This window comes from Tachysurus fulvidraco, chromosome 2 (assembly GCF_022655615.1).
Source record: "Tachysurus fulvidraco isolate hzauxx_2018 chromosome 2, HZAU_PFXX_2.0, whole genome shotgun sequence".
In the NCBI taxonomy this organism is placed as follows: Eukaryota; Metazoa; Chordata; class Actinopteri; order Siluriformes; family Bagridae; genus Tachysurus; species Tachysurus fulvidraco.
In genome coordinates this window covers 37,048,350-37,075,679 of record NC_062519.1, presented here as the reverse complement: position 1 = coordinate 37,075,679, position 27,330 = coordinate 37,048,350, and the positions used below count along the sequence as shown (strand labels likewise).

General features: G+C 35.7%; 3 protein-coding genes across 5 annotated transcripts; all 3 read left to right on the top strand.

The window, feature by feature from the left end:
• The first annotated feature begins 2,990 nt into the window (after positions 1-2,990).
• tmed3 (transmembrane p24 trafficking protein 3) lies at positions 2,991-6,798 on the top strand. The gene is made up of 3 exons (XM_027153012.2): positions 2,991-3,248; positions 4,930-5,175; positions 5,323-6,798. The coding sequence occupies exons 1-3, from the start codon at positions 3,021-3,023 to the stop codon at positions 5,545-5,547; spliced, it is 699 nt and encodes a 232-aa protein (XP_027008813.2). The 5' UTR covers positions 2,991-3,020; the 3' UTR covers positions 5,548-6,798.
• Positions 6,799-7,290: 492 nt separating this feature from the next.
• frmd5b (FERM domain containing 5b) lies at positions 7,291-23,111 on the top strand. 3 transcript variants are annotated; one of them, XM_027153023.2, is made up of 14 exons: positions 7,291-7,776; positions 12,711-12,815; positions 13,184-13,226; positions 13,418-13,496; positions 14,659-14,756; positions 15,566-15,689; positions 15,918-16,005; positions 16,150-16,238; positions 16,324-16,387; positions 17,151-17,242; positions 18,063-18,137; positions 18,692-18,793; positions 18,907-19,013; positions 20,077-23,111. In XM_027153023.2, the coding sequence occupies exons 1-14, from the start codon at positions 7,675-7,677 to the stop codon at positions 20,643-20,645; spliced, it is 1,737 nt and encodes a 578-aa protein (XP_027008824.1). In that variant the 5' UTR covers positions 7,291-7,674; the 3' UTR covers positions 20,646-23,111. The 3 variants fall into 3 exon arrangements, with proteins under 3 accessions (XP_027008824.1, XP_027008825.1, XP_047666142.1); XM_027153024.2 differs by having other exon boundaries at positions 7,292-7,776; positions 18,692-18,760; XM_047810186.1 differs by lacking the exon at positions 7,291-7,776 and adding an exon at positions 10,278-10,381.
• Positions 23,112-24,715: 1,604 nt separating this feature from the next.
• Positions 24,716-26,665, top strand: serf2b (small EDRK-rich factor 2b). Its single transcript, XM_027153273.2, has 3 exons — positions 24,716-24,879; positions 25,882-25,987; positions 26,074-26,665. Exons 1-3 carry the CDS (start codon positions 24,873-24,875, stop codon positions 26,138-26,140), a joined length of 180 nt encoding a protein of 59 aa, XP_027009074.1. The 5' UTR covers positions 24,716-24,872; the 3' UTR covers positions 26,141-26,665.
• Positions 26,666-27,330: the final 665 nt, after the last annotated feature.

Below are 27,330 nucleotides of genomic sequence, written 5' to 3'. Positions count from 1 at the left end.
TAACATTCAGGATATAATTTTTTCTTCTAAATGAATACATTTATCAATTTATCCCAAGTTATGGGTGTGACAGGCCATAAACCTTTGGCCATTCTGTCTATTAGACTGAGTGTGTTCACATGAACCTCGCAATCACAACTGTAAGAGTTTATGGATTGTTGAGCTACAATGCAACAAATCTGGATTCATCAACTTTAAATGTGTTGGCATGTCATTAAGTTGAAATGATTTTCACCACATACTTGATCTGGTTCCAAAATCTTGCAGTGTGATTGGTGAAGTAAAAGATTAAATTGTCTTGACAGGTGAAAGACACATAAGTAGATAATAAGTGCACCAGGAAGTACTTCCCCTTTCTCCAGCATGACAAAAAAAGTGCTTTCACTGCCTCCCTTTTCCCTCCAGGGAAGTAGAAGAAGACTGAAGCTGACAGGTATGTGAAGATCAGAATGACGCCAGAGAAGTAAACACCCATCTGTGACACCTCTGTTCCAGTCACTGGTCAATTTTCTTTTCTTTCAGGATATAAAGCAAATAGGCTTTAACCTCTGGACCTGGGGGTAACACCTAAGTACTGAGCTCCAAATCTGATTGGGAGCTGAAAAACAGGTAGGTGGGGTGATGGGGGAATAAAACTCCTCAGAACGATGTCTCTAAACTTTGCAGTGTGGTGGACCGTATGTGGAACCAAACTCTCTGGACACTTTTAGGATGAAAACGGTGCACTAAATAAGCAGGAGTCTACTGATAGTAGTTCAGTGCTGTTGTGGTTGCAAACAGTCAGAAGCAAAAGCACAAATACGTCTCACTTCTGCTTGAGGAGGACACTGGAGCAAGCAGTAGGAGCTTTGCATTATGGATTACAATCTCTACATTCCTTTACTGGTCATTCACATGTCCTTATCACTTTTCCAGCCCAGCTAATAATGATGAATGCGTTGGACGGAGAACTGATAAGGGTTTGTGTCTGATACTTTCAACTGTATCTCTTCGCAAGGATGCCAGCCATGTGATGGGAGATGAGTGAGTGCTGTTGATTTTAAGTAATATTATTTCTGAAATTATGAAAATCTACATCTAGAGTTATAAAGAGTGTCTTCACAAATTCAAATATGTTTATGACTTCTTTGTAATTGTTGCAGCCACTTCAACTGGTCTGTTAAATGGAATGTATTAAATTCAAATCTCATGGTTTGTTAGCAGAAAATTTATGGAACCAAACATTCTATGGCTTCCGAAACAGTTTGAATTTTATTGAGGAAATTTAACCCATGAGTCTAATCTTTAAGAAGTTTCAGAACTTCCTCTTTTAGAGTAATATTTGTTCCTTTTAGGACACATCCACGGCGGATTATTAGAAAAGGCTCCAGATAACCACGGCCCTTAACAGAACAAAGCACCTACTGAAGATGAATGAATGAATATAAAGTATTTTTTGTTTATCCAACATTTGAACCAATCATGTTTTAAATAATAAAAAACATTTAGAAAATAATGCCACAGGTGGTGTAAATGTTTTATTTTAACATTCTATTCCATGTAACATACTCTTTTTTTTATAAATAAAATTATATTAACATTTATTGTACTAAATTAAACATGTTCAAAAATAATGCAAAATTCATGTACTTATAACAGTAAGTAAATGAAAAAATAGCAATTGTTATGCATGAATTCCTGTCAATTCACCTTTATATCAGTGCATCATAACTGTATTTAGTATTGAGCAAGTTATTAAATGTATTTGCAGCTTAGCTCCTGTATCGTAGTTTTGTGGTTTCCCTGCCCACTCTTGACAGGCTTTAAGGGGGTATGGTTCAATAAGAAATGTCAAAAAAACAACAGCTACTGACCAGCCTATTTTTTCCTTTATCTTGAAATTAAAAGGACAAAAGGCACAGATTGTCATACTACTGAGAACCCAGGAAGCTCTATGTCCTCTGTCTTAAAGGCTCTTCACGGCTGAAGGAACAGCTTTACCACTAAATATTACAAACTGATAACGTTCAATTAAATATTTCTTACCACCATATATTGTATGAGTGCTTACTTAGAATGCACAACTTAGAACATCTTAGAATGCCCAACACACCAAACCTAGAGATGGATCGGCTCCGGCAGCAGAAGACCACATAGGGTTGCACTCTGTAAGCTAAGAACGGGAATCTGAGCCTGCTGTGGGTAAAGATTGGTTATTTGAGTTACTGTAGCCTTCCTTTCAGCTTGACCCAGTCTTGTCATTCTCCTCTAACCTCTATCATCAACAATTCATTTCCAACCACAAAGCTGCCTCTCACTGGATATTTTTGCAAATTCTGGGTAAACTGTAGAGATTGTGTTTAAAAAATCCCAGGGGAACAGCAATTTCCCCAAATGCTGAAAGAACCAACAACTGAGTCACTGAGATCCCACATTGCCACTGATGGTTTTTGATATGAACAAATGATGTGGTTTATACTATATGGCCCAAGGTACCTGTCCTTGTCATCATTGGTGACTTTATCACCATTTCTAGATTTTTTTGTGTGTGTGTGTGTGTGTGTGTGTGTGTGTGTGTGTGTGTGTGTGTGTGTGTGTGTGTGTGTGTGTGTGTGTGTGTGTGTGTGTTTCCCACATTTCCCCACAATTGCTCTTTTTCCGGTTTCTGCCTTTTACTCTGACAAGCTACCAAAATAAAAGCCCAGTTGCAGTTATAGGATACCAAAATCTACTTTTGCACAACCACAAATATAACTGCAATTAAGTGTAAAAAGTCCTGGAAAAAAAAAGAAATTAAACTATAACGTTAAACCCTTAATTGTTAAAGATGAATTTTATTTAGGAGAAATTAAATAATCACAGTAAATCAAAGTGCATGTAAGTATACTTCTATAACATCCATTACAAAAAATTTATATATATATTTTATTTGTAATTACAGACTCGTAGGTATTATATAGAGTACAGGTTTAATTTGAAAGCATTATTATAGCAACCCGGAAATGTCCGTATGCCACGTCAGAGATGATTCCCAGAGACAAATGTGTGTATCGAACCGCACTGTGTATCTAACCTCGTTTATAACTGCAGCTGCTGGAGAAGTAATATTTGCACATTTAAGAAATATGCTTGGTGTTGTTTTGTTCATTTTGACACTGTATCCAGCTCTGATTAGTGGCACTGAACTGACTTTTAAACTACCTGATAACGAAAAGCAATGTTTTTACCAGGAATTAGAAGAGGGGGTCACGTTTCATGTCGATTATCAAGTAAGATGTCAAGTTAATCTGTGTTTGTTTATCTATCTATCTATCTATCTATCTATCTATCTATCTATCTATCTATCTATCTATCTATCTATCATGTTTGTAAAGTAGTTGGTAATGCTGATAAAGTTATATTTGCTACATAGCATGTCCATTATGTTAATTTAACAATTTTTTTCTACGTTCATCTGTGTTTATTTGTGTGTTATTTATTTGCTAAAAAAAAAATCAGAAGAGCTTGAGAAATAAAAGAAACGATGATATTTACCTATCGTATATGTTATATTGCAAATATATATCTTTTGTGTGTGTACACAGAATATATACATAAACATATTATATATATACAGATATATACAAAAGATAAAAATATATTTTATATATATATATCTTTTGTATATATCTGTATGTATTGTCTAACATGGCCAATATATACATTTAATAATCTTTAATTCCATATATTTTATAGATTTTATTTTATTCTATAATTAATATTTTTTATATTTGAAATTAAATACATATTCACACTGAAATAAATATGAATATATAATCACACAGAATAATTATTGACCCACATTCCTTTTGTATTGAAGAATATATATACAGTGTTCAGCGTAAATGAGTACACACCCTTTCAAAAGTAACATTTTAAACAATATCTCAATGAACACAAGCATCACTCTCCATCCAGCATCCAATATCCAAAAGAGGTCATTCTTGAAGAATGGAAAAAGGTGGATGTTGCAAAATGTCACCAGCTTGTCCATTCCATGCCTAGAAGAATTGGTGCTGTCATTAACAATCATGGAGGCCATACAAAGTACTAAATGTAGTCTACATGTTGTGGGGTGTACTCATTTTTGCATCACCCTAATTGGAGTTAAACTGAAAGATGTGTATTTTAAATTAAATTATTAACTTTACTTTCATGTTATAATTTAAACAGATGTTATCTTATACTTAGTCTTGTCAAATTTTGGACAATTGTTTTGTGTTCAATTAGATATTGTTTAAAATGTTACTTCTGAAAGGAGTGTACTCATTTACGCTGAGCACTGTACATTCTATTGTCATTTTTATGTAAAGGGTCATCTATTTGAATTGGGCTGTCAGGAAATTGCCTGGGACATTAGCTCATGAACTTGGAGAATTTCCTGTAAGAGAATGTTAGGGGAATGGATCTACAATGTTAGTTTGTGTGTACTTTTCTGGCAAACCTTTTGTTATGAGACAGTAAAAGGATATTTTTGGAAAAGTTTCTGGAAAATTAAGTTTTTAGCTACAAACACTTTGATGACCTTGAACATGAAATGATGCTTTGTGAATGTTCCTGAAATTTTATTTTGTAGTTACAACAACTATCTGAAAAAAAAAACCCCACTATTGAGACCATGAGCAGATATCACAGGGATCTGTCTGGAAGGTTTTTTGTTAAGTTTAGAAATTAGTACTTGTTTGTCAAACTTTCATTTATGAAAACATAAAAAAAGTTTTCTGGAAATTTTTATCTATGTTTTAAAATTACACAAAAAGGACGTTACCGCTATGAAATGAATCCCAACCATCAAATAACCAAATGGGAACCATATGCTAATGTTAGCAAAACCTGTGTTTGTTCAGTTTCTGTTCTCTTTGCAGTTGAAAAAACATTATTGACAATAATTGAAATCTATTTTTATTGCAGGTTATTGCTGGTGGAAACTACGATATTGACTGTTTTGTGACAGACCCATGGAATAATGCCTTGTATGAAGAACGGAGGAAGCAATATGACAGCTTCACACATACTACAGCTATGAAGGGAGTTTACGCAGTCTGCTTCAGCAATGAGTTTTCAACCTTCTCTCATAAAACTGTGTATCTAGACTTCCGATCAGGCGAAGACCAACAACTGCTGCCTGGTGTGAAAAATCCAACAGCGCTTACACAGGTAAAATATGTGCATGCACACATACAAGATGCTTGCACTCTTGGCATTTATTATCCCGATGGGAGAAATTATGCAAAGTAAATTTCAGTTACATTTATAATTCTGCAAATAATAATATCTCTGAATAAAACCATCACTAATTTCCAGATGGAGTCAACCTGCTTGTCCATCCATGAGATTCTGAAAGTGGTGGCAGACTCTCAGACGAAGTACCGTCTTCGAGAAGCTCAGGACCGCATTAGAGCCGATGACCTAAATGTGCGTGTTTTTTACTGGTCCATTGGAGAGTCTCTCATTATATGTGTGGTCAGCATTGGACAGGTTCTTATGCTTAGGAGCTTCTTCAAGGAGAAGACTACTACCAGAACATAGTCTTCTTATTACCACTCTCCAACAATCCAGCCTTAATATAACCTGTTTATATGATCTGCTATAACAAGCACACAATGTATTTCCAGAAGAATATAAAAGGAAAAATTGGGTACTGGTGTTTATATTTAAGAAAAAGAAACCAGAAATCTGTATAGGTTTTATAGGTTGTAGTAATTCAAATTTTGTGGGCCTTTTATATAGACATATTGTATGGAATTTTATAATAGATTTCATTTTGCACCTTTATTGTAAATGTACATAAGGTCAAATTGCACTTCAAAAAATAACATCCTATCAAGTGGATTATAAATTAAATGTAGCCAGGTTTAACTAGTATTTCCTATGATAAGATTAAAATAAACAAAACAAGACTATTAAGGCTATTTCTATCCATTTTGTCTAATTTGGTATGTTTAGTTGGAAGCTAATGGTTCTAATGTCATCATTAAACATAAGAGAATAAAAACAATTAAAGCTTGAAAAAAAAATCCAAGAAATAGAAAAGGAAATACTAGATAAATGTGACTGCATTCTCACTTGGTAAAATTACATTTTTGCAGTGCGTTTATTAGGTCTAGGTGGGAGTTGAATTTTTTCTACAATTTTCTTGCACTCATTTTGTGTCAATTAGTAGAAAGTTGTATTTTTATTCCAGTCATTCCTTTAACAACACGATAGTTTGAATAATCTATTTTGCCAAATGATTGAATAGAAACCAAAGAATTCATTTCAGTCATTTACAAATATTTATAAATTTCCCTGTTCATCACTTTTGGCAAGATGATAGACCCTTATACAAGTGCAATTAAAGTGTCAGCTCTCAGGATATGTCTTGAAACTGTTTGTATAAAATGTCTATTGAATATAGCAGCTCCTGTATTTTTTCATAACCCAGAAGTGAATGATGGACTGCAAATATGATTAATTGCTGGCCCATATATTGTCACTAAACATAAATTATACATGCGGTAAGAATGTCGTCTGAAATTGTCTTTACTGTTACAGTAGGATTACAGGAGCACCGTGTATGCAAACGTGTAAACAACACAAGACAAACTGTGCTGTTATGCAAATATAATACATAATACAGGTGTATGATACTGTTACAACTCGCATTCTGATGTTCTACTTTATTATCTGTATAATTTGCATGTATTAGGGACACATAAAATGGGAATAATAATGAAAAAAATTCTGTTGATATCACTGTGTGTCATATTTGATTGAAGATTAAATATGATGGGAAACTTTTGTTTGTTGTTTGTCATTATTTATCAGTAATCCATTCATTTTTATTAACCACCTTATCCTAGGTGGATCCTAAGCTTAGGGCAGGGGGTAGTAGGCATCCGTACATCCTCTGTATCAGGGCACCACATATTTAGGGAAAATTTAGTGTAGCCATAATACTTATTGTCATTTTTTGAAAAGTTGGAGGAGACCCATGCGGACCTCTATCTGTTCAGCCAGATGCTTTTATGCTTGTATAGTTTATTGTATCGTATAAATCCACATGTATTATAGAGGCGTAATATAGAATGGGACTTTTATTTTCTTAATAGATGATGGTTGTATTTGTTATGCTATTACTGCTTTATTGCGTTATGTTTGACTATTAAAATGTAAAAGATTTATAATAATATGATATAATACAGATAATATAATATATAATATATGTGCATGTATTTTAAAGACACCAGCCACGCTTTGAAGGAATGAGTCACTAAATAAGGAGCCAATGAAATGGTGTGTGACGCGTGACGCACACTGGAGAGCGCTGCGAAGCAGACGGAGGAACACTTACCCTGCAACGTCGTTAAACGTTTGTTGTTTTGTGTTATTTGGTCCAATTATCTCAATACATTAGACGTATTTTCATGCACTGCTTTCTGATGTGCTTATAGTACCAATAGTCTCAAAGCAGTCTCAAGGAATTACCCTCTCGTATAAATATGAACAGGCTGCGTTTGCGTGTCCTGTGTGTGCAACCATCAGCGTCACATCGCGGCTACTCCAAACGCTTTGTGTCACGCAGCAGGTTGACCAGAGAGATGCGATACTGATCCGTATCCACTGACATGTTGCGTCCAGCTTAATGTTTGCTCCAGCATCCAGTGAGAGGGCAGGATGTTGAGTCGAGTGTTGAGCGGCAGTGTTCGGAGTCTGGACAGAGAATTCAACTGCACTGTCCGGCTGCTGGACGACACGGAATACACCTGCACGGTACAGGTCAGTTTCGACATGTTTTCATGACGCCACACGTGTTTGACACGCTGCTGGCTTGTTTCCTGATGTTGCGCATCAAACGATGCGAAATCCCTGGACTTGCTTGTGCGCGTGCATGTGGATGATTTGTCAAGCGGTTCGAACGCACAGTCTGTCTGTCTGTCTGTCTGTCTGTCAGTCAGTGTGTGTGTTTTTCCGTGCATATCGTGGTCGTGCTTTGGCTACTTGCTCGAGGTGTGGTCAGGCAAACGCAAATCTCGTATTTAAAGTTCTTAAAGCTTAGAAGCATCGACGCATGCAGCATTAGACTGAGATTTCTGTTCACACACACACACACACACACACACACACACACACACACACACACACACGATGTCCCTGGGATATCTGGGATTCTGCTTTCTTCTTAAAAAAAAAACAATGAACAAAGATTCACATCAGGATAGATTTTGGATCAGTTTTTAGAGCTGAACCCGAGTGCATACTTGCTGTAATACCTGCAACTCCTACTGATACTGGGTGTTACTATGAAATTGAGCAGGAGGTTTACATCAAGACATTTTAGTTCTTAGATCAGTTCACCCTTTGATGAAGGTGGAACTAGGGTTATGAGACTGTGGCTATGAAGCATTAGAAACCATTCTATGGAAAACTGTATATCTTCCATGATCCAAATGTACCCTTGACGTACCCTTAACTATAAACATCTAGAGAATTGAGGAGAAAGGGCGACGGAGGTCCTTCTTGCATACGAGTAAGACAATATGCAGGGCTAAACATTGTTCCAAAGCCCTTTAAAGGTGCTATATTTCATTTTCCGTTATTAATAATCATTATGGCTCTATAAGCTTCTTGGCTTATTTTGAATAAATTATTGTATTGTGCCTTTTCCTGACTCTCCATTTTCTCCCAGTCTGTCCATTATCTATGAATATTCATAAGAAAAGACTCAATGTTGATGAATATTTATTACTAGACTTGGGATACTTCCAACATACTGATGCAGAATGTAAGGGAAAAGAGGAGCAGCAAGAAGTTTTAGAGTGGTAAGTTTTGGCTACAGTAAATGAGTAAATAGCTGATTTAACTGAAGGAGTTTGGAGTCACCAAATTGAGATTAGCGTACTCTGGTAAATTAGTTAGCACGGAGAAAAGAAGTCAATCCAAAGACACACCAGAATTTGTTTATTCATGAAATTGTTGTCAGCCATGCAAGCACTTTATTAGAAGTTTTGTCTTTGGGAAGCAGGAAATTGAATTCATTTACATCCCATTTCACTTTACACATGACATGATGAGGAAGAGTTAAAAGGTTCTTAAGTGTCTATACTAGCATGAGCTACAAAACTGTGTATTTCAAAGATTTTAGGCTAGCGTACCAAACAATATGTTTGAAGAATAAGGAAGCATTTAATAATATATAATAATAAAATTATAATTATAATAATTATTTGAGTAGCCTAAATCTTGCTTTGCTGCACACTCACCACTTTATTATTGTCACTTATACATTCTCATGCAATTATTCCATTAAGCAAATTTCTAAAATTATGCAGATACAGATGAAGAGATTTTAATGTTCACATCAAACAGCAGAATGGGGAAAACATTCAGTGACTGTAAGTGTGGCATAGGTTTTAGTGTCTGACATGCTACTTTGAGTGTTTCAGAATCTGCTGGTTTTCTGGGATTTTCTCTCACAACAGTCTCTTGAGTTTACACAGAATGGTTTTAAAAAAAAAACAACAACATTCAGTCCTGTGGGTAGAAATGGCTTGTTTATTATAGAGACGCCAGAGGAGAATAGCTAGTTTGGTTTGAATCCTCAGAATACACAGCAACTCTGAGGCAGGTTGACTTCAGCAGTAGATGTCCAAATCAAATCAAATTTAAGCTAGATACTTCACAGTTCTTCACGATTTTTTCTTCTTGATTTTCTCTCAAGCCACATGATAGACTGATTGGATAATAAAAAAAGAGCAGATATACAGGTGTTCCTATTAAATTGTCAGTCGAGTGTTTGTTAAATACAACCATGGAATTACACTGAGTTATGGAGACTGAGTTAGAGACTGAACCTGATGAAAAATGTAAGAGAAATGTATATGTATAATGTATATCATTTTTGAGAAATGTATATATTTGGCAAAAGGGAAATAAAATGTTTTGTTTGTTTCTAATAAAGCTTTAGGTTTATTGGAAAAATATTTGGAGAGAAATGGATCTGCTAAAGCTTTGTAGTGGCCGACATCTTACTAAGTGACTATTGTTCATTCATTCATTCATTTTCTACCGCTTATCCGAACTTCTCGGGTCACGGGGAGCCTATAATTTGAATTGTGTTGTATGTTTTGTACTATGGTGTTGTGTTAGAGTGTTTCTGTCAGATTCACTTAAAATATACAGTCTATTATGAAACAACACCTAATGGGTGTTGTTCCCTCTACATCATCATATATACAAATCTATATATTTATATATGTTTTATGTCTTTGTAATTTTATATGGAAAAATCCAATAACTGCTGCTCATGCTGTGTCACACTCGGAGGAAAGCGCAGTCGGCCCTTATCCACATACACGAGCTCACAGATGCCTACAATTGACTAGTATGTACGTCACACCAATGCTTTGCCACATTTACTTGTACTTTACTTAGTTTCGAGACATTTAAGACAAAAAAATGCAGTATTACCTGCATTTTCCAGTATCAGACAAATACACCGAACACCCAAGTGACATTTGTTATGGCACTGTTGAGTACATAGGTCTGATATAAATCAGCTTGAGTGCTTGTGCTTGTTGGTGACATCATATATTTGATGCAGTTGGGAATTCCATTCTCCAACCATGACATTCCACTGTCCTTGGAATTCAAGGTGAGCTTGTGGTCTCCATAGCAACAGACAGATTCCATCATCGGTCTCCAGCAGCTCCTGCTTTTCTCTGACACAAAAAAAGTCAGTCATCTAGACATGGAGATATTTTGCTGAGGAAAGAGGGATTGATGGAGAAAGCATGAGCATGGAGAGCAGATATTATTTATATATATATATATATATATATATATCACAGGGGGAGGTCTGTCCTCTGTTTTCCTCTCCTTTTACTCTGTCCTCTGTTCTCCTCCACTCTTCATTCCCTCAAGCACTGTCCTGTCCTCATTAAGCTATTGAGGAGGTCAGAGAGGTGCAGCTAGACATAAAATGCTTATTAGTGTAAAGTGACACTTTTTCTTTTGAAGGATTGCTGACTGTATGTGGCTCCTGTCTGCACTGTTGGAAGGGATATCAATCCCTGTCTCTCAAAAGACGCCCACCCACACACACACACACACACACACACACACACACACACACACACACGTACAGTATACATGCACACACATGCTGAAACAGTCAAGTTGTCATAAAAAATACAGATAAACTATCATATATAAAATAATATATATTATTTGGATTCAACACAAAACTACCTTTTATCACTTGCATAAGTCCCAGTGACCAATATCTAAAAAATCAAAGTTGCTTTGTTTATTATAAGAAACTAGAAGGAGTTATATCTTTGTACAAAGTGTCCCACCAACATTTGGCTGATTTAGCATAAATTTAAGCATCGCACGCAAAGTCACAAGAGAAACAGGATGTTTCGGACAAAAGTCCTTCATCAACTGTGCAGGCAAGGTGCACATATATACATTATATATACATATATATATATCCACTGTACCAAAGGGCCACATGCAATACAAACACTATAGCTGACTCTCATTCAGTATGCACCTATAAAATTTGTGTTGTTTGTTTAAAAATAAATAAGAAGAACAGTGTAAAAAAAAAAAATATATATATATATATATATAAAATGTGTGTGTGTGTGTGTGTTATGCTGCATTAATCATTCTATATTTTTGCTGTTAACTTTTTACATAACAGTTGAGTGCGAATGTGTAATTGAACAGTTTAGAAAAAATGTAGCTTAAATGTCTGTGTGTTGTCAGAGCCTCAAGGGGATCATTGTGGTGTGTGTGTGTGTGTGTGTGTGTGTGTGTGTGTGTGTGTATGGTTGTGGTGGGGGTTTACAAAACATTGGTTAAGAGATTAAATAAATAGAGATCATGGTGGTTCATTTTCTAAAATGATGCTGCTGGACTGGCTAATGTAAATTGCCTGTGTGTGTGTTTGTACTGTAATGGACAGTGTGTATTCTTGTCTTATACCCATTGTTCCTGGGAAAGTAATTCTTTAAAGGAAAATGTGATACTTTAAACACATTAATGTTTATATTGAAACATCTGACATGTGTGTGGTGATTCTTGTGCAAATCTGATGGTTTGTGTTGTACTTTCATAATTCTTGTGGGAAATAGGCGATTGTCTGCCTCACCTCTATCACAGAAAGACGTAGGAGGAAAGGTTACAACTGATAAGAGTCAGGTTTTTGCTGTTAGCTTTTAAAAACAAAAGTGTTGCTTTACTGACTCCAGCAATTATCCAGCAACATGTCACATTATATTAATAAGAAATTCAACCCACAATATTTTAATTATGACCCAAAGTTTTAAGGGTAGTGCAGCTATTTGATGCATGATTGAAGCTTTGGAAGCTGATCTGAGTGTACAGATGAGAGGTGAGAGAGTTGGACATACTAAAGGACTGAAGTGCCACTGCATTGCTCTCATTAGCTAGAGATGAAGCGAGGGCTAAATCCCACTGGTAATGTAGCAGCCCGTGGGTAATGTAGCAACCCATTAACCAAAGTGAAAATAGACCAACACGTCACAGTAAGAAGTTAAAAAAAATACTCAGAAATTCATTACAAACTAAATCTTACACATCATCAATCTTCATTTTATTTATGAAGAATAATGTGAAAATCATTCAAGGTACATTTTAATTTATTATACTCAAAACTCCAATTGTTGTTTTCCGTATCACAGCGGGATGCAAAGGGTCGATGGCTTTTTGAGCAGATTTGCCGTCATTTGAGCCTGTTAGAGAAAGACTACTTTGGCATCAGATATGTCGACCCAGAGAAACAGAGGGTAAGTTACAGTGAATGCTACATTTTTTTATACATCATGTTTAAATACATCGCATTGTGTATAATAGAAATAAATTGATTTGTTTTCTTTGATTGTCATTCATGATTTAGTTTTCAGCTAGAATTACTAAAAATATTTTATGAAGAAAGCAGATAAATAAAATGTATGTGTACTGGACAAATAGTTTTTATTTACTGTGATAACATTCTGTCTTGTTTATGCTGATTTTTTGTGATTATACAACAAAATTGTTGGAATATGAAAAAGCACATTAACCTCATGCTTACTGATTAAGTGCAAGAAATAACTTGATAGCAAGGGTAAATCAATACCCGTATGACTCATTTTATTTAACTTTGTCATTTCAGCATTGGCTAGAGTTAAACAAGCCAATTGCCAAACAGATGAGATGTAAGTTTTACTTTTCACTGTACTGTAATTTCCAAAGTTCTTCTACTTCCTGATATGTATTGGCCTTGCAGGACTGTGAAAGACAATATGTTAGTTCTGTGATATCAATTGTTCTGCAAAATCTGATCTTGTCAGAAATTCTAGATATACTGTAACTCCGTTATTCAGTTTCGCTCTTTTTTGTACTCTAGCGCAACCACCGTTTATCATGTGTTTACGGGTGAAGTTCTATCCCCCTGATCCTGCTGCTCTCAAAGAGGAGATCACCAGGTGCTTCAGTCCACTGTGACCTAAATCATCATCATCATCAACATCATCATCATCATCATTAAAAACTCGATCCATATTTTCCATATTTGAAGTACTTTTTTTTTCACTTTTTTATTCCATTATATTAACATAATCATACAGCTTTACATTATGGTTGCCTTAACGTAGTAAGGAGCAAACAACTTTGGGACGTGCTGATATATGAAAAATAATCAGTGACGAGGATATAAAATAATGTGTCCCAACACAAAGCTTTAATGACTTTTCCAATGATGGCATATTCTGGAGTATTTTACTCCTCTTATACCACAGCAGTATACCAACAATGGCGATTTATTTATGAATGTATTCAGTCTTAACTTGTAAATAATACCAAAAAAAAAAAAAAAGCCTTGTCGAGAAGAAAACAAAAAGTGACAAAGTCCTATATCCCTAAGACTTTCCCATGGTGGAAAACTCACTGATTCAAAGCACTGACACTGGAGATTCCTTCCTTCTTTGAAATATAAATCCCCCAGAAACCTTCATATATATTTCTTTAACAAGTTTATTATTATTATTATTATTATTATTATTATTATTCTTAGATTATCAGCAGTGTCTGTTATACAAGTTTCTGTGGTATAATATAATATAAGCATATGTTTTAAATTATACTATTTAACCAATCACTTTAGAGAATTCAAGAGGACTGGGGTATAATTAACATCAGCAAGCCATGAAACTTAACGTTAATGAAATATAAGTGATGTTTTAACATATTTAACATGAATTAATGTTTGTTTAACTAAAAATCACACAAATAAGCAAAAATTCACTGAGAGGAATTCAAGTCTCCAGGCGTAATGATTAGAATTTTGCCAATTTTACACATATAAACATTGGTTAATACAGACTTTGATTATTTGTCTTATTTAGTTATTTTTTTTTTTAAAGTGTTTGTGTTTCTATTGAACTTCATGGTTTGTTCGTGTTAACTAGTGACAAACAATATCAGTTAAAGAAGCACTAACCTAACCCTAATGTAAAGTTGTTGCCAGCTGTTAGTATAAATCATGGCACAATGTCAACTGAATGTAACATTTCTATTATAATTGGGACCAGAAGTACAGTATGTGCACTAAACTGATCTAACAATGTTTTTTATTGATGTTGTTTTCAGATATTTGGTCTTTTTGCAGATTAAGCGAGATTTGTACCATGGCCGACTGCTATGCAAGAGCTCTGACGCTGCCCTGCTAGCTGCTCATATTCTACAAGGTAATGACATCCAGGGACAGGTTTTGAAGTTTGCTGTACTACCTGGGACATGTTGCTGGTGCTGAAATACCTTTCATAAAAGACCTGGGTATGAAAGAATACATCTATAAAGTATATATGTATAAATGTATTAATTTAGTATTCTGGATTTTGTGATGAAGAAAAGGTGATATTCACAATTCGACTTTGAATTTGACTTGGGGTTTATTCTACACTAACATGGTTTAACAAGTGTGAATTGCAAGAACCTTAATTAAAATCACCAATATATAGAAGAATATCTCTAATTACAATGGTTTAAAATTCTTATTAGGGGTCTCTAAGTACTGATTTTGGGGATCTGTCCATTAACACTCTGTGTACAGGGAAATTAACACTTTTTAGCAAAATGTCACAGATTCTATCTGTCTGTCTGTCTGTCTGTCTGTCTTTTTTGCCAGATTGCCTTTAACAAATGAAACGCATATTCAAATAAGCAGGAAGTTGTCGCAATGTTGCATTCGTGTGCAATTAAATGCTTAATGGATAACACCAGATGTGTTAATACAGGATCATCCTGAGTGGGCAAGACAACTTTGTGTATGGTTACAAAGAAACAGCCATATTGTAGCGGATGTCATATGAAGATGTCATATGAATTTTAGCATATATTTCTAAAAAAAGTGTTCATTTCCTTTATGTGGAGAGACTATTGGGAGACCCTGTAGTTTGCCAGAATATGTCATGGTCTGAGGTGGAAGCAAACAATACTGTGTAGAAATACTATGTATTAGTAGGAGATTTTTCTGAGGCTTTTCTTCCTCATCTAGCTGAAACTGGAGACTACACTCCAGAGAAGCATCCAGAAGGCTACAGCTCCAAATTCCAGTTCTTCCCCAAGCACTCTGAACGCCTTGAACGTCGCATTGCTGAAATTCACAAAACCGAGCTAATGTAAGAACATAATTATGGTTATAATTAAGCTCTATATTTGTCTTTTGATAAGCCCTGCTCATTAATAGAATGGTGTTCATAAAATAAAAGACTCCAGATGGTTCTCCAGAGACTAGTGTCTTGCTGAGGCGGTGCTATGAGGATGATTTTTTTTGCCACTTAAAATGTATGTCTTTTTTTTATTTTGGCTATATCTGATGTGAACATATCACTCTTTTCTTTTAATAGAGGCCAGACTCCTGAGATTTCTGAGATGAATTTCTTAAGGAAGGCTCAGACATTGGAGATGTACGGAGTTGATCCACACCCTTGTAAGGTCAATATCATGCACATTTTATCGGAAATATTTCCTAACCAACTCACATGTCTATCTTGGGAATAAACAGTTGCAGTTTGAAACACATAACAAAATAGTAATCCTCACTGAGTCTTTAGACTATTTTTCCTTTCTTTGATGCAGGATGTGTCGGGAAATGCTGCTTTTTTGGGTTTCACTCCGTCTGGCTTTGTGGTGCTTCAAGGGAACCGGCGAGTTCATTTCCTCAAATGGTCAGTTGGAGAAATATGTCATATTGCATTTACATGATCGGTGTGTGTGTGTCACTGTAGATAACCGTCCGCTGTTCATCAACAGGAATGAGGTCACCAAAATGAAGTTTGAGGGGAAGACCTTCCACATTTATGCAAACCAACAGGAAGTATGTACATATAAGAATGTGATTTTCAGTTACATTTTTTTCAATAGGAAGAATTAGCTACAGTCCTGCAGGCACAGAATCCATCACAGTTTAATGGTCTCACTGTATAAAAAAAATCTAACTCAGCTTAATTATCAGGTTTAGTAGTTATTTAAATGTGAAAATCACCAAATTATGCCTGCCCTACTGGACTGAAGTACTAATGGACTTTTTTTTATTTATGAGCTCATAATGTTTGCCATATTACAGGCATGTCTAATCCTATCCATAATGGGCCGATGTGGCTGTGGGTGTTCATTTCAGCCTAATCGTATCCAAATAATAGCTGGTTATTTCTGGTTCAGTCTAGTGTGGCTTCTGCTTGTTTGGATAAAAACCTTCAGACAAACTGCTTGTTTGCCTTTTAATTTTCACTATAAGACACGTATAGATGTCCACCAAGCCCACTTCTTTTATTTTCAACAAGATTATGGCAGCCAATTCTAAAATACTAGTGTCCTCCTTTTAACTTGTGCACACTGTCAGTTGTCTGATGGAATACATCAGAGATGTGATGGCTGAAAATCTTTTCTGGTGAAAAAAAAAGAAGATATTTCTGATGTTTAGTGCATGTTTAGTGTGTCAGTGCACATCATTTTATGCAGATAAAAAAAATATTCAGAAATGTGTCACATCTGCTACAATCTGTCCAGAGTTTCAGTCCAAAATTGGAGCGGTTCATCCCTATTCACGTCTTGATCTGTTTCCTTTTTCTTTCACTTAGGATCAGAAAATCATCCTGACCTACTTTGCACCAACGCCAGAAGCCTGTAAGCACCTGTGGAAGTGTGGAGTGGAGAACCAGGCTTTCTACCAGTGAGTCACCGCTGAGCATGGTCATCTTTCCAAAGACCTAAATTAAGCCTATTGGCTTAAGATGTAAACACTAAATAATAAAAATAAGGCTAACACACAGCACTGTGCAAAAGTCTTGGCCACTCTATTTTTCCTTACAAATTTTTGGCTATAGATGTTTATTAATCCTCCAAATATCTGACTTATTTCCAAACTTTCCTTTTGAACAAACAAAGAAACTAATGTTTAATAAAAACAAAGATTTGTCTTTGATTAGTTTCTTACTATTGTCTTTTTTTTTTTTTTTTTTAGAATTTTATAATGTAGTATAAATTATACCATATAATCTATGTATAAATTAAATATATATTTAATATTTTTGATGGAGTCTTTGCTTCATAGGATTCCTTTGCATTATTTTAAGACTTTTATACATTTCTGTACATAGTTATATCCAAATTCATTATATGCACACTTGTAGAATGTATTTTTCATTTTTAGAATGCTTTTTTCCAATACAGCAATTTTTACAAATAATCTGTGCCTTAACCCTAAACAAGCAGGCTGTGATTGACAGCGGTGAGGAAATAAGATGGACCTTAGGAGAAAAAACCTTTAGGAGGAATAGGACAGAGTGTATTTACAAACGATCATCATTAAACAGTTGTCAATCAGTCTATGTGGCAGGTGGTTGTAGTCACCACAATGTAATCAGAATATGTAGCAGGTGGTTGTAGTCACCACAATCGAAGACACCGGCAAGTATGTGTTGAGGAACAGGACTCGCCACAAATGATACTATAATCTGAACTAAACTGTATCCAACATGTTCTTTTTCTAGGTTTGAGAAATCCAGTCAAGTACGGACTGTGTCCAGCAGTAATCTCTTCTTTAAAGGGAGTCGTTTCAGATACAGGTAAATGATCTTTGGGTGATATTATGTCTGTTACACTGCTTCAGTACACTCCATTCGATGTGAACTGATATTGAATGCGTCCCAGAACCTACCGTGACCAACAAACATGGACGCCCAAGACTACGCTCCCAAACAACCACAGACTTTGTCACGTCCAGTCACCTGATTACTAATGATCTTAATGCTCATTGTATCCCTACCTGAACTTATACAAAGCAGTATTTCCTTGTGTATTGTTATTCTGGATTTGAATTTGTTTTTCATTTGTGATTCGGAATGTGATTCCCTTTTGATGTTTGCTAATCTCGTGTTTTGTTTTGTTTTTTGGTTGTTTTTTTTTGGGAATACATTTTTGGACACTGTTTCGAAATTGTGTCAGTTTCTTCAATAAAAAATTCTGCACTTGGATTAGTATCAGCAATCCTTACCTGTCACTATGATAGACTTTCTCTCGTCTTCCTTCTGTCACATACTAACAAATGTCTCTTATGTTCAGTTTAAATAAGCCAATTCAGTTAATTCAGTTATTGGGGTTTGTGTTTCTTCTCTCACAGTGGGAAGGTGGCTAAGGAGGTCATGGAGCAAAGTGCCAAAATCAGACGAGAGCCACCTGAAATCCACCGGTGGGTTCATACTGAAGGCTTGAGAGGTTTCTTGTATGTTTGCAGAAGTTCCTTTCTAAATTTGTAATCCTGTCTGATACATAGCCCCTAGGAATTGATTTTCATTTGCACATAAGTGACAGATTAACAATGCTTGTGTTCCTCAGTGCTGGGATGGTCCCTAGCAGGAGTTGTCCTTCCATCGCTCACGGCCCAAGACAGAGTAGTGTTCCACGAACATGCAGAAGAGCAGTCCATATGTCTATAATGGAGGGTAAAGATAAACACAGTTTTTGAGTCTTTGAGAATGGAATGTTTCATATTTTTATAAATTGAAATGTTATCCGCATATGATTTACACAGGGTTTCCCTTTGTAAAATCAATACATCCGTTATACTATACAGATTATACTTGAAAACTGAAGGAATAACACAAATCATACAATAGTTGCTTTCAGTCCACTAATTTGAACAGATAAGCAGAATTCAGAGAGTGCTGATATTTAGTGTAACAGAACTGGAACATTTCACTGTTTGCATCGTTCTCCTTATCTGTGCTCGCTACATGAAATGTGAATACTAGCAATAGTCCATTACAATGATACCGTTACTACACTCACTACAGGCTGTGAATCAGTCTGTGCGTTGGCATGGCAACACAAAGCCCTCTTTCCAACTGTGGCTTCTCTGGAACTATTCCTATTGACAGAGCAAAAATAAACAAGATATTGTCATTTTATGTCTGAGATGTAAGTTACATATTAATTAAGATTATATTAATTGCTGACTAATAAAGCTGGCCTAAAATACAAACTATCAGTTAGGAGAACAACCCAGGCTTTATACAATGCAAAGAAAGAGGCATTTTTGCAGACACCCTTATCCAGAGCGCCTTACCTTTATCTCATTTATATCTCAGAGCAATTGAGAGTTAAGGGCCATGCTCAGAGGCCCAGGCATGGCACTGAGATTTGAACTCACAACCTTCTGAGCAGTAGTCCAATGCCTTAACCACTACTCTCCCACTTTACCACTTTCAGAGTCAAACTGCAACTGCCCAGAAAGGGCATTACAAAAAAATAAAACAATTACTACTGAAGACACTGCCAAACAAGTGTATGACCTTTAGCAGCCGGTTGTCTAACATACATCAAGCTGTAGCTGAACTCACTCGCGCACTCACTGACTCATTTACTCACCTGACTCCAACATTCAGCATGTAAACTTTCAGTTGAATGTGTTGATTAACTGGGTGTTACATTTTTGTGTATTTGATTTGCCAAAAAAAAGGATTTTATTTTAACAAATCGGATAACAATGTTTAATGTTTGTTCCAGGTTTGGAGTCTTTACGTGACAGTGGCCACTCCACGCCAGTGCGGTCGATCGTTCATGGGGACTTACTGAAGTCCCATAGCAGTTGGGGCGATGGTAGAATCGGGGCGTCGGAATTTTCGGAGGAATTGTATAGGCCCACTGACAGTGTGTTACCCACGCCTGTCTCCAGCAACTGTTCACTGGACCAGGCCTTGTCTCAGCAAATGAACAACCCTCCCAGTATCCAAGAGGAGAAAAAAACAGAAGCAGGCATTCCAAAAAGTGGGAGTCTGGTTGTTGCTAAGTTTACAGAAAGAGTCTATCACCTGAGGAAGATCCAAACACCCACTGGTAGCATGGAGGTGAAGCAAGTAAGTAAGGTCATTGGAAGTTTGGCACGGCTCTTCTTGGTCACACTCACGCTGCTCCTGGCTCTACTCCTGCTTCTCATCGCTCTGACAGAGTCTGAACTTGACGTGGCCTTTCTGAGGGACATCCGACAAACAGCCGAGTTTCAGCAGTTTCACAATGAATACTTTTGCCCGCTGAGACGCTGGCTAGCCTACAAGTTGCGCTGGATGGGAGGCTAGCTCGCGAATAAATGAGAGACTGGGAATGTGTGACAGGCTTCTCCATTTTCTATCATTATTCTATTATGGCATCACATACTTAGAACTTTCCAATCAAACCCAGGCCAAAGCCACAGACATCCCCAGTGCCATGCCACGAAGACTGTGTACATGTTTTGTTCTTCGTTATTGTACAATTTTACTCATTAGTGTTACATTGGTCTAAGTAGAAAATGTTAGCAATTAGACCACAGTGCTGTTGACTTCTCAATTCTGATTGGTCAGAAGGTGTAGATTAATTTTCTATAAAAGCAGCTCTGACAGTAGTGCTGGCTATACTTCAAACGATAGGTTTATATTAATGCGCTCATTCTAATATGTTGTTATTTCTATAGAAACAACTTATTCACAGGGACTTGTATGGCAGACATCATCTAAGGCTAATAATAAACCAATTTGCCGTTCTTAACAACATGAATAAAACGTATAATCGCTGATATGAAGCTTTCTTTTTAGGAGATGATCATTTGACTTAATAGAAGGAATCTTGTTAGGCTGTTGAGGGAATGATTTTTATATCTGCTGTATGGGGACTAACTTGTCTTGTAGACGTTTCACAAAATTTAACATAACTACAAAAGGTTAAAACGCATGTGTCATTTTTTAACGAATTAAAAATTGCCATTGTTGGCAAATGGCAAATCACTGTGGTATACTGTAAGAGGAATAAAACATTTCTGGACATGCTGTTATAGGACAAATCTTTATGATGGGCTGTTTGACACCACCCAAGTGCTGATTCTTTTCCTATAACAGCACATCCAGTCATGTTTCATTCAATACTTCATGAATTTTATCATCAACTTCTCTGTGGTTTTCACAATCTCAAATGGACTGATGAAATACTTTCATCCCTTTTTCAATTTAAATATGTTTTATCCTCTTCTTTTGTCTCATTCTCTGTGCATGACTCTTTACCTTTGCCCTGTACTTGTTTTTTTTTTTTTGTTTTCTTTTGTATTTCTCCCCTCAACGCCATTATACATTTACTGTGTGACAAGTGACCGAATACTGCAGATAAAGATTCTTTTTTTAAATTTTAATTTATGCTGGAAAATATATAGAATAATAAGATGCACAGAGATGTTCTGACAGGGGATTAATTGGTTGATGGATTTGAGAGCCCAACAGACATTGTCCCATGTGATTATTAGTTTGCTTTTTAGTCATGTGTTGTTAATATTCTCAGTGGAGGGTAATGACAAAGGCTTACTATGTTTGACGTAGCGGCTGTATCTTTTTTTTTTTTTTTTTTTGGAATGATACAAAAATCTGATGTGGTTTCCCTCTTGCCTTAATTATGCACCATTGAACATTTTATTTTAATGTTTTTGTTTTTTTTGTAGAGTGATTGCAAGTCAGTCGTCCTTGTCAAAGGAAAATAGTACTTCCATGTGTAGAACGTTGCTGAACCTATTGGAGCAATATTTATTGGTTTATTGAAATATCTATGTATTTACAAAATAACAGAAAATGGAACTGTATCAGTGAATGAAGTAAAGTGTCACACCAAGTGTTTTTTCATAATTTGTCTAAGGATGGTGCTGAAAATAAGCAGGACATTTTTCCAGAATTGACAATAATTTTTATATGAAATATGTAGCACATTTTTTTCCACATGCCCTTCTTATCCCTTCTTATACATCTTGGGTATTACACCAAGCAATGATCACAGGCATTGAAACATTTCAGCCCCTGTTATGCATTTATACACTCACCAGCCACTTCAGTGGAATCTCCACTACACCTGCTCATTTATGCAATTATCTGAAATCAGTGCAAGGCATAACATCATACAGATCAAGAGCTTCAGTTAATGCTCACATCAAAAATTTGAATGAAGAGAAAATTCTTATTTTGTGAGGTTTCTTGAGACACAACTAAACACAAAAAAAGTCTCTAAACTTTTCACAGAATGTTGCAAAAAAAAAAAAAAACCCAAAACATCCAGTTCAAGCCGACAATAACGCTACGGTATCTCAAATAACCACTCTTTCCAGCCACAGTGAACAGTAAAGTTCCTCAGTTATGCATATCACATATTACACTACACCTTGAGGAAGATTGACTACAACAGCAACAGGAAGACCACATCCTGTTCTACTCCTTTCAGCCCAGAACAGGATCTCGAGGCTACACCTCTTGGCTGCATGGTTGTACGCATTATGCTGCTGCTACATTATTGGATTATTGGCTGATTGGATAATTACATGAATGTTCAGGTGAACTGGTATTCCTGTACTGACTGTACATTTTTACTGATATAATAAAACAAAACTGTCTCTTTAAGGCATATACTGTACAAAATGTACATGCTTTTCTCTTGAAATAACCTAAAGTGGCATGTTGGCCCCTTTATAAAACAAAAGTATATTGTGATGTATAAAAAAGTCCTGAAATATTAAAATAAAGGGTAATAAACAGATATTTTATCTAGATTTATTTATCATACGAAACATTCTATTTTGCATTCACTTTATTCCTAAATAATATATCACTTACGTAAAGGCTATAGCTTTAATATAGATTGTTTCCATATATCATAGTTAAGGAAATTACTAAATGTAAAAAAAAAAAATGTTAAAATGGTGAAATCTGTGAAAGATTTTATAGAGATTTGTTTAAAATAAAAAGCAGATCTTTTGATTTAGGACACGTTTCTTAATTTAATGAATTATATTAGTAAACTATTCAGTTTGAACATCTTTTGTCTTTATTGGTATAAAGGAAATCTATCTCATACAAATCTATCTCATATTTTATTTACATATGTCATAGTATGATTAATTATAAGAGGTACCTGTTTACTTGTCCATATGTTGTGTTGTCAGTCGTCAGTTAGAACTACACCTATATATTCATTCATTCATTCATTCATTCATTTTCTACCGCTTTATCCGAACGTCTCGGGTCACGGGGAGCCTGTGCCTCAGGTGTCATCGGGCCTCAAGGCAGGATACACCCGGGACGGAGTGCACACCTATATATAAACGTGATAAAAGTACACTTTTGGTGGGTGATTGAGTAAGTGAGTTTTCGTTGGTTGGATGGATGGATGGTTTCCTTTGTCTAGAACTCCCTAGAATATTTTTTATTGAAAATATATTGTAGTTATGGAGCAGGCAAAGAAGGGTTAAAAAAATATGTTCATCTATGTATGAGAAACTTGTATGAAATCCCACTGGCAAAATCAACCAGCACAAATTCATTTAAGACTACGTGACCCTTGATGGACAATCATCAGGTAATGGACAATGGATTAGGGATGGCTTAAATGTAAACTAACGAATTTATGAGTGCCTACTATAAATAAATTATATAACTATTCTATAATTATAATTTATAGTTAATAGTTTCAAATGTTACGCTCTGCACTTATCTTTTTCACCAGCAGATGTCAGGAGCGTGCACTGTAATGCAAGGCGTGGTATAGTGCACCATTGTTCCGAAATACTTGGAAAGTAGCAATTAACCTACAATCATGCATTTCGTGTAATGTTTAAATTATTTCTCCTGTTAAAGAAATTCAGTCAGGAGACTCATGATTGTATGAGCCAGGTGCTAAATACGTCGTGAGTCACGTGATTATTCCATAAGCATCGGCTCACTGAGTCACTGATTCACAGAAAAAAACAAAAAAACAAACACCCCAAACAAATAAAAAAGCACTATGGTCGAGCAACAATATTCATTTCCACCACTGTAAGCTTGAACATGCTGTTATTTTGTTCATTTGTTTTGTTTTTCCTGTTCTCTGTCGTCAATAATAATAATAATAATAATAATAATAATAATAATAATAATAATAATAATAATGATGATGATGATGATGATGATGATGATGATAATAATAATAATAATAATAATAATAACATATTAGATCTAACACGTTAATTGACCTATATTACATTTAATCAAACAAATTATACAAACAAATGAATACATCTTTCTGCACTTCCGGTGTTTGTTTATGTTATAAACAGAAAGAAGAGCCATGTTATTTCCATGAGGTTGTTGCAGTGCGTGCGCATTCCTTGTAATCTGATTGGTTAACACACAGAACATGGAGGCGGGACACACAGGCGCACTCAGCTCGTTCAACCAGGAAAGCAATTAGCGCTTCGTTGCTAAAGGAAAAAAAGAAGGGTTAGGCTTCGCTTTGTCCGGCCTTAAAAAGCACCTAAAGTCATGACCAGTAGGTATTTGTTTTATGTATTTATTTATGTATTATTGCTTATCAAAATTTCCATATTTTAAGTATTTACTTTAATATAAATACCGAAATGTTATGAATTTACGCTAGCTAATGCTAGCTTAGATGAAGCTAGCTAGCAAGATGACGTGACCGCCGTAAATACTTTTAAAATATACAAAATAAATGTGTTAATTGTTTATTAAGCGTCCAGAATAACGATTCACCTACACAAAAATCGTTCCGACGAAGTTACTTTTGCCACGATCATGTTGTCTTGTCGCCTCCTTGTAACGTCACCAGTCTTAGATAGTAGTAAAGCGTAACAATTATTTATTTGTTTTCATGACGAGTATAATAGATGGCTGCTTATCACAGAGATATCGAAAGATTTGTAAATTTCTTAGTAATCTAGGTCAGATGTTAATTTGTTTTAATAGTACACGCATGCTTTTGTGTTAGGAATTCGTGTTGCCACGTTGGCATATGATATTTATATAATGAATACATCTGCAGATATGGAAAAGCGTATTTCGGTGAAGAGAATGAGCCTGATACATAAAGGTTATTAACGTTATTAATGGATGTAAACAAATGTATCTATTTATGTTTACATAACGGTATCCCTGCTGAAAAATCCAGTTTGATCTGACCGGCTATCAGCTTCCAAAACACAATCCGAGCTGGTCAAACTGGTAGAACATCTTTACTAGCTGGTAAGTTACTTTCCAGCTTCATTATTGCTTGACTAAATAGAGCATTTAAATATGTGAGGGTTATTTGTGTAGCTGCACTACCATTGTGTTATTTTCCTAAAATTACATTTCTTAAAATCTACCAGCACTTTACCAGCTGTTAAAGATGGTTTACTGGTTTGTCTAGCTGGTCAGACCAAGCTGTATTTTTCAGCACTAAATTAAGATGAGCAGGATGTGTTTTTCAGATCGATGTAAAATCAAAATCCTAATGAACTGGTGGTGGTGGATGTGACCTTGTCTCTTGCAGGAGGAAACCAGCGTGAACTTGCCCGACAGAAACACGCCAAGAAGCAAAATGAGCAGGGCAAAGGCAGGAAGGATGATGGTCTTTCTGCTGCTGCTCGCAAGCAGAGGTAGCACAGCTTTTCCCAGTGATGGTAATGAACATCTACAATGTATAGTAATTAATGAATTCTAACACGCACGGTTTTCCTTTCAGGGATGCAGAGATAATGCAACAGAAACAGAAGAAAGCCGGCGAGAAGGGGGACCCTAAATCAAAATAACCAGCGGGGCACGTTGGGACTAACACGCATTTTGGCAGAGGTTCCCATTCGTCAACAGCTTGCCGCTCACAAAAATTTGTAACCATATAGACAGCTAAAAAAAAAAACAATAACTGTTTTTGGTAATCAGTTGAAGAAAATAGTCTACAATGTGGCTTCAGAAAGATCTCAATTATTGGGAAAATCTTTAAGTTAAGTAATGATTCATCCATTGTACCAAATACAATCAGTAAACACTAATTAAATTGATATAAATTGGTTCCATCATATTTTTAACTGGTTAAAAATATTGACGTTCCATGTTAAAAGCTGTGTTACTGATCATCATTGGTTCAAATGTCATGAGATTGCATCTTAATCTTCCATCTTGTGTCTCCTTTTGAATTCACATCAACTTCGAGTGTGTTCTAGACATGGAGCAGACCGTTTTAAAGAGGGAGACTGCCAGTCAACATATGAATTGACTTTCGAGTTTCTGTATTTTTGTATTAAACACCCTTAATAAAGTGTACATTTTTAAACTGATTTTTTTGCACAACTGGATTGTTTTCAGTTTTAATTCATGAAAGTTGTAAATTTAGAAGCTCATGTGGTTTATAACATCTCTATTCACTGAATGTTTGCTGAAATTAACCTTAACTCATACAGGAGGTAAATTTGTAAAAAAGATAGGGGTGTAATCCTGTGCATCTATATGTTCTATCTGCTTATGCTCCACATATTCTGTGCTCTGTCTGTATTTTGATTTAAACTACAAGTGGGTGTGGTCTAGGCCATTGGAAAGCAAGTATGTGAGTTTTTTTTTTGTTTTTGTTTCCCCCCTCACAATGTATAACATTTTGCAGAATATATTCAAATACTCATTGTACAGCTCTACAACCCTTGCTACTATATGTTTCATAATAGGAGATTGTAATGCATTATATAGGGAAAATGTTTGTGGGTGCCATCCATATGCAATGCATACAATTGTTTAGATTGTAAGCTGTAGCATTACAGTTTCTTTTCATTGGAACTACGAAGCCAAAATCTGTTCCCGTATGACAATGCACCTTTGCACAAAGTGAGCTCTAGTTACCCCAGCAAAAACCTCTGGCATGAAGTGCCATGTGCACACCAGGCCTCATCATGCAACATTAGAACTTGATCTATCTCTTGAGTCATAAAGAGCAGAAATTCTCAGAGAAACC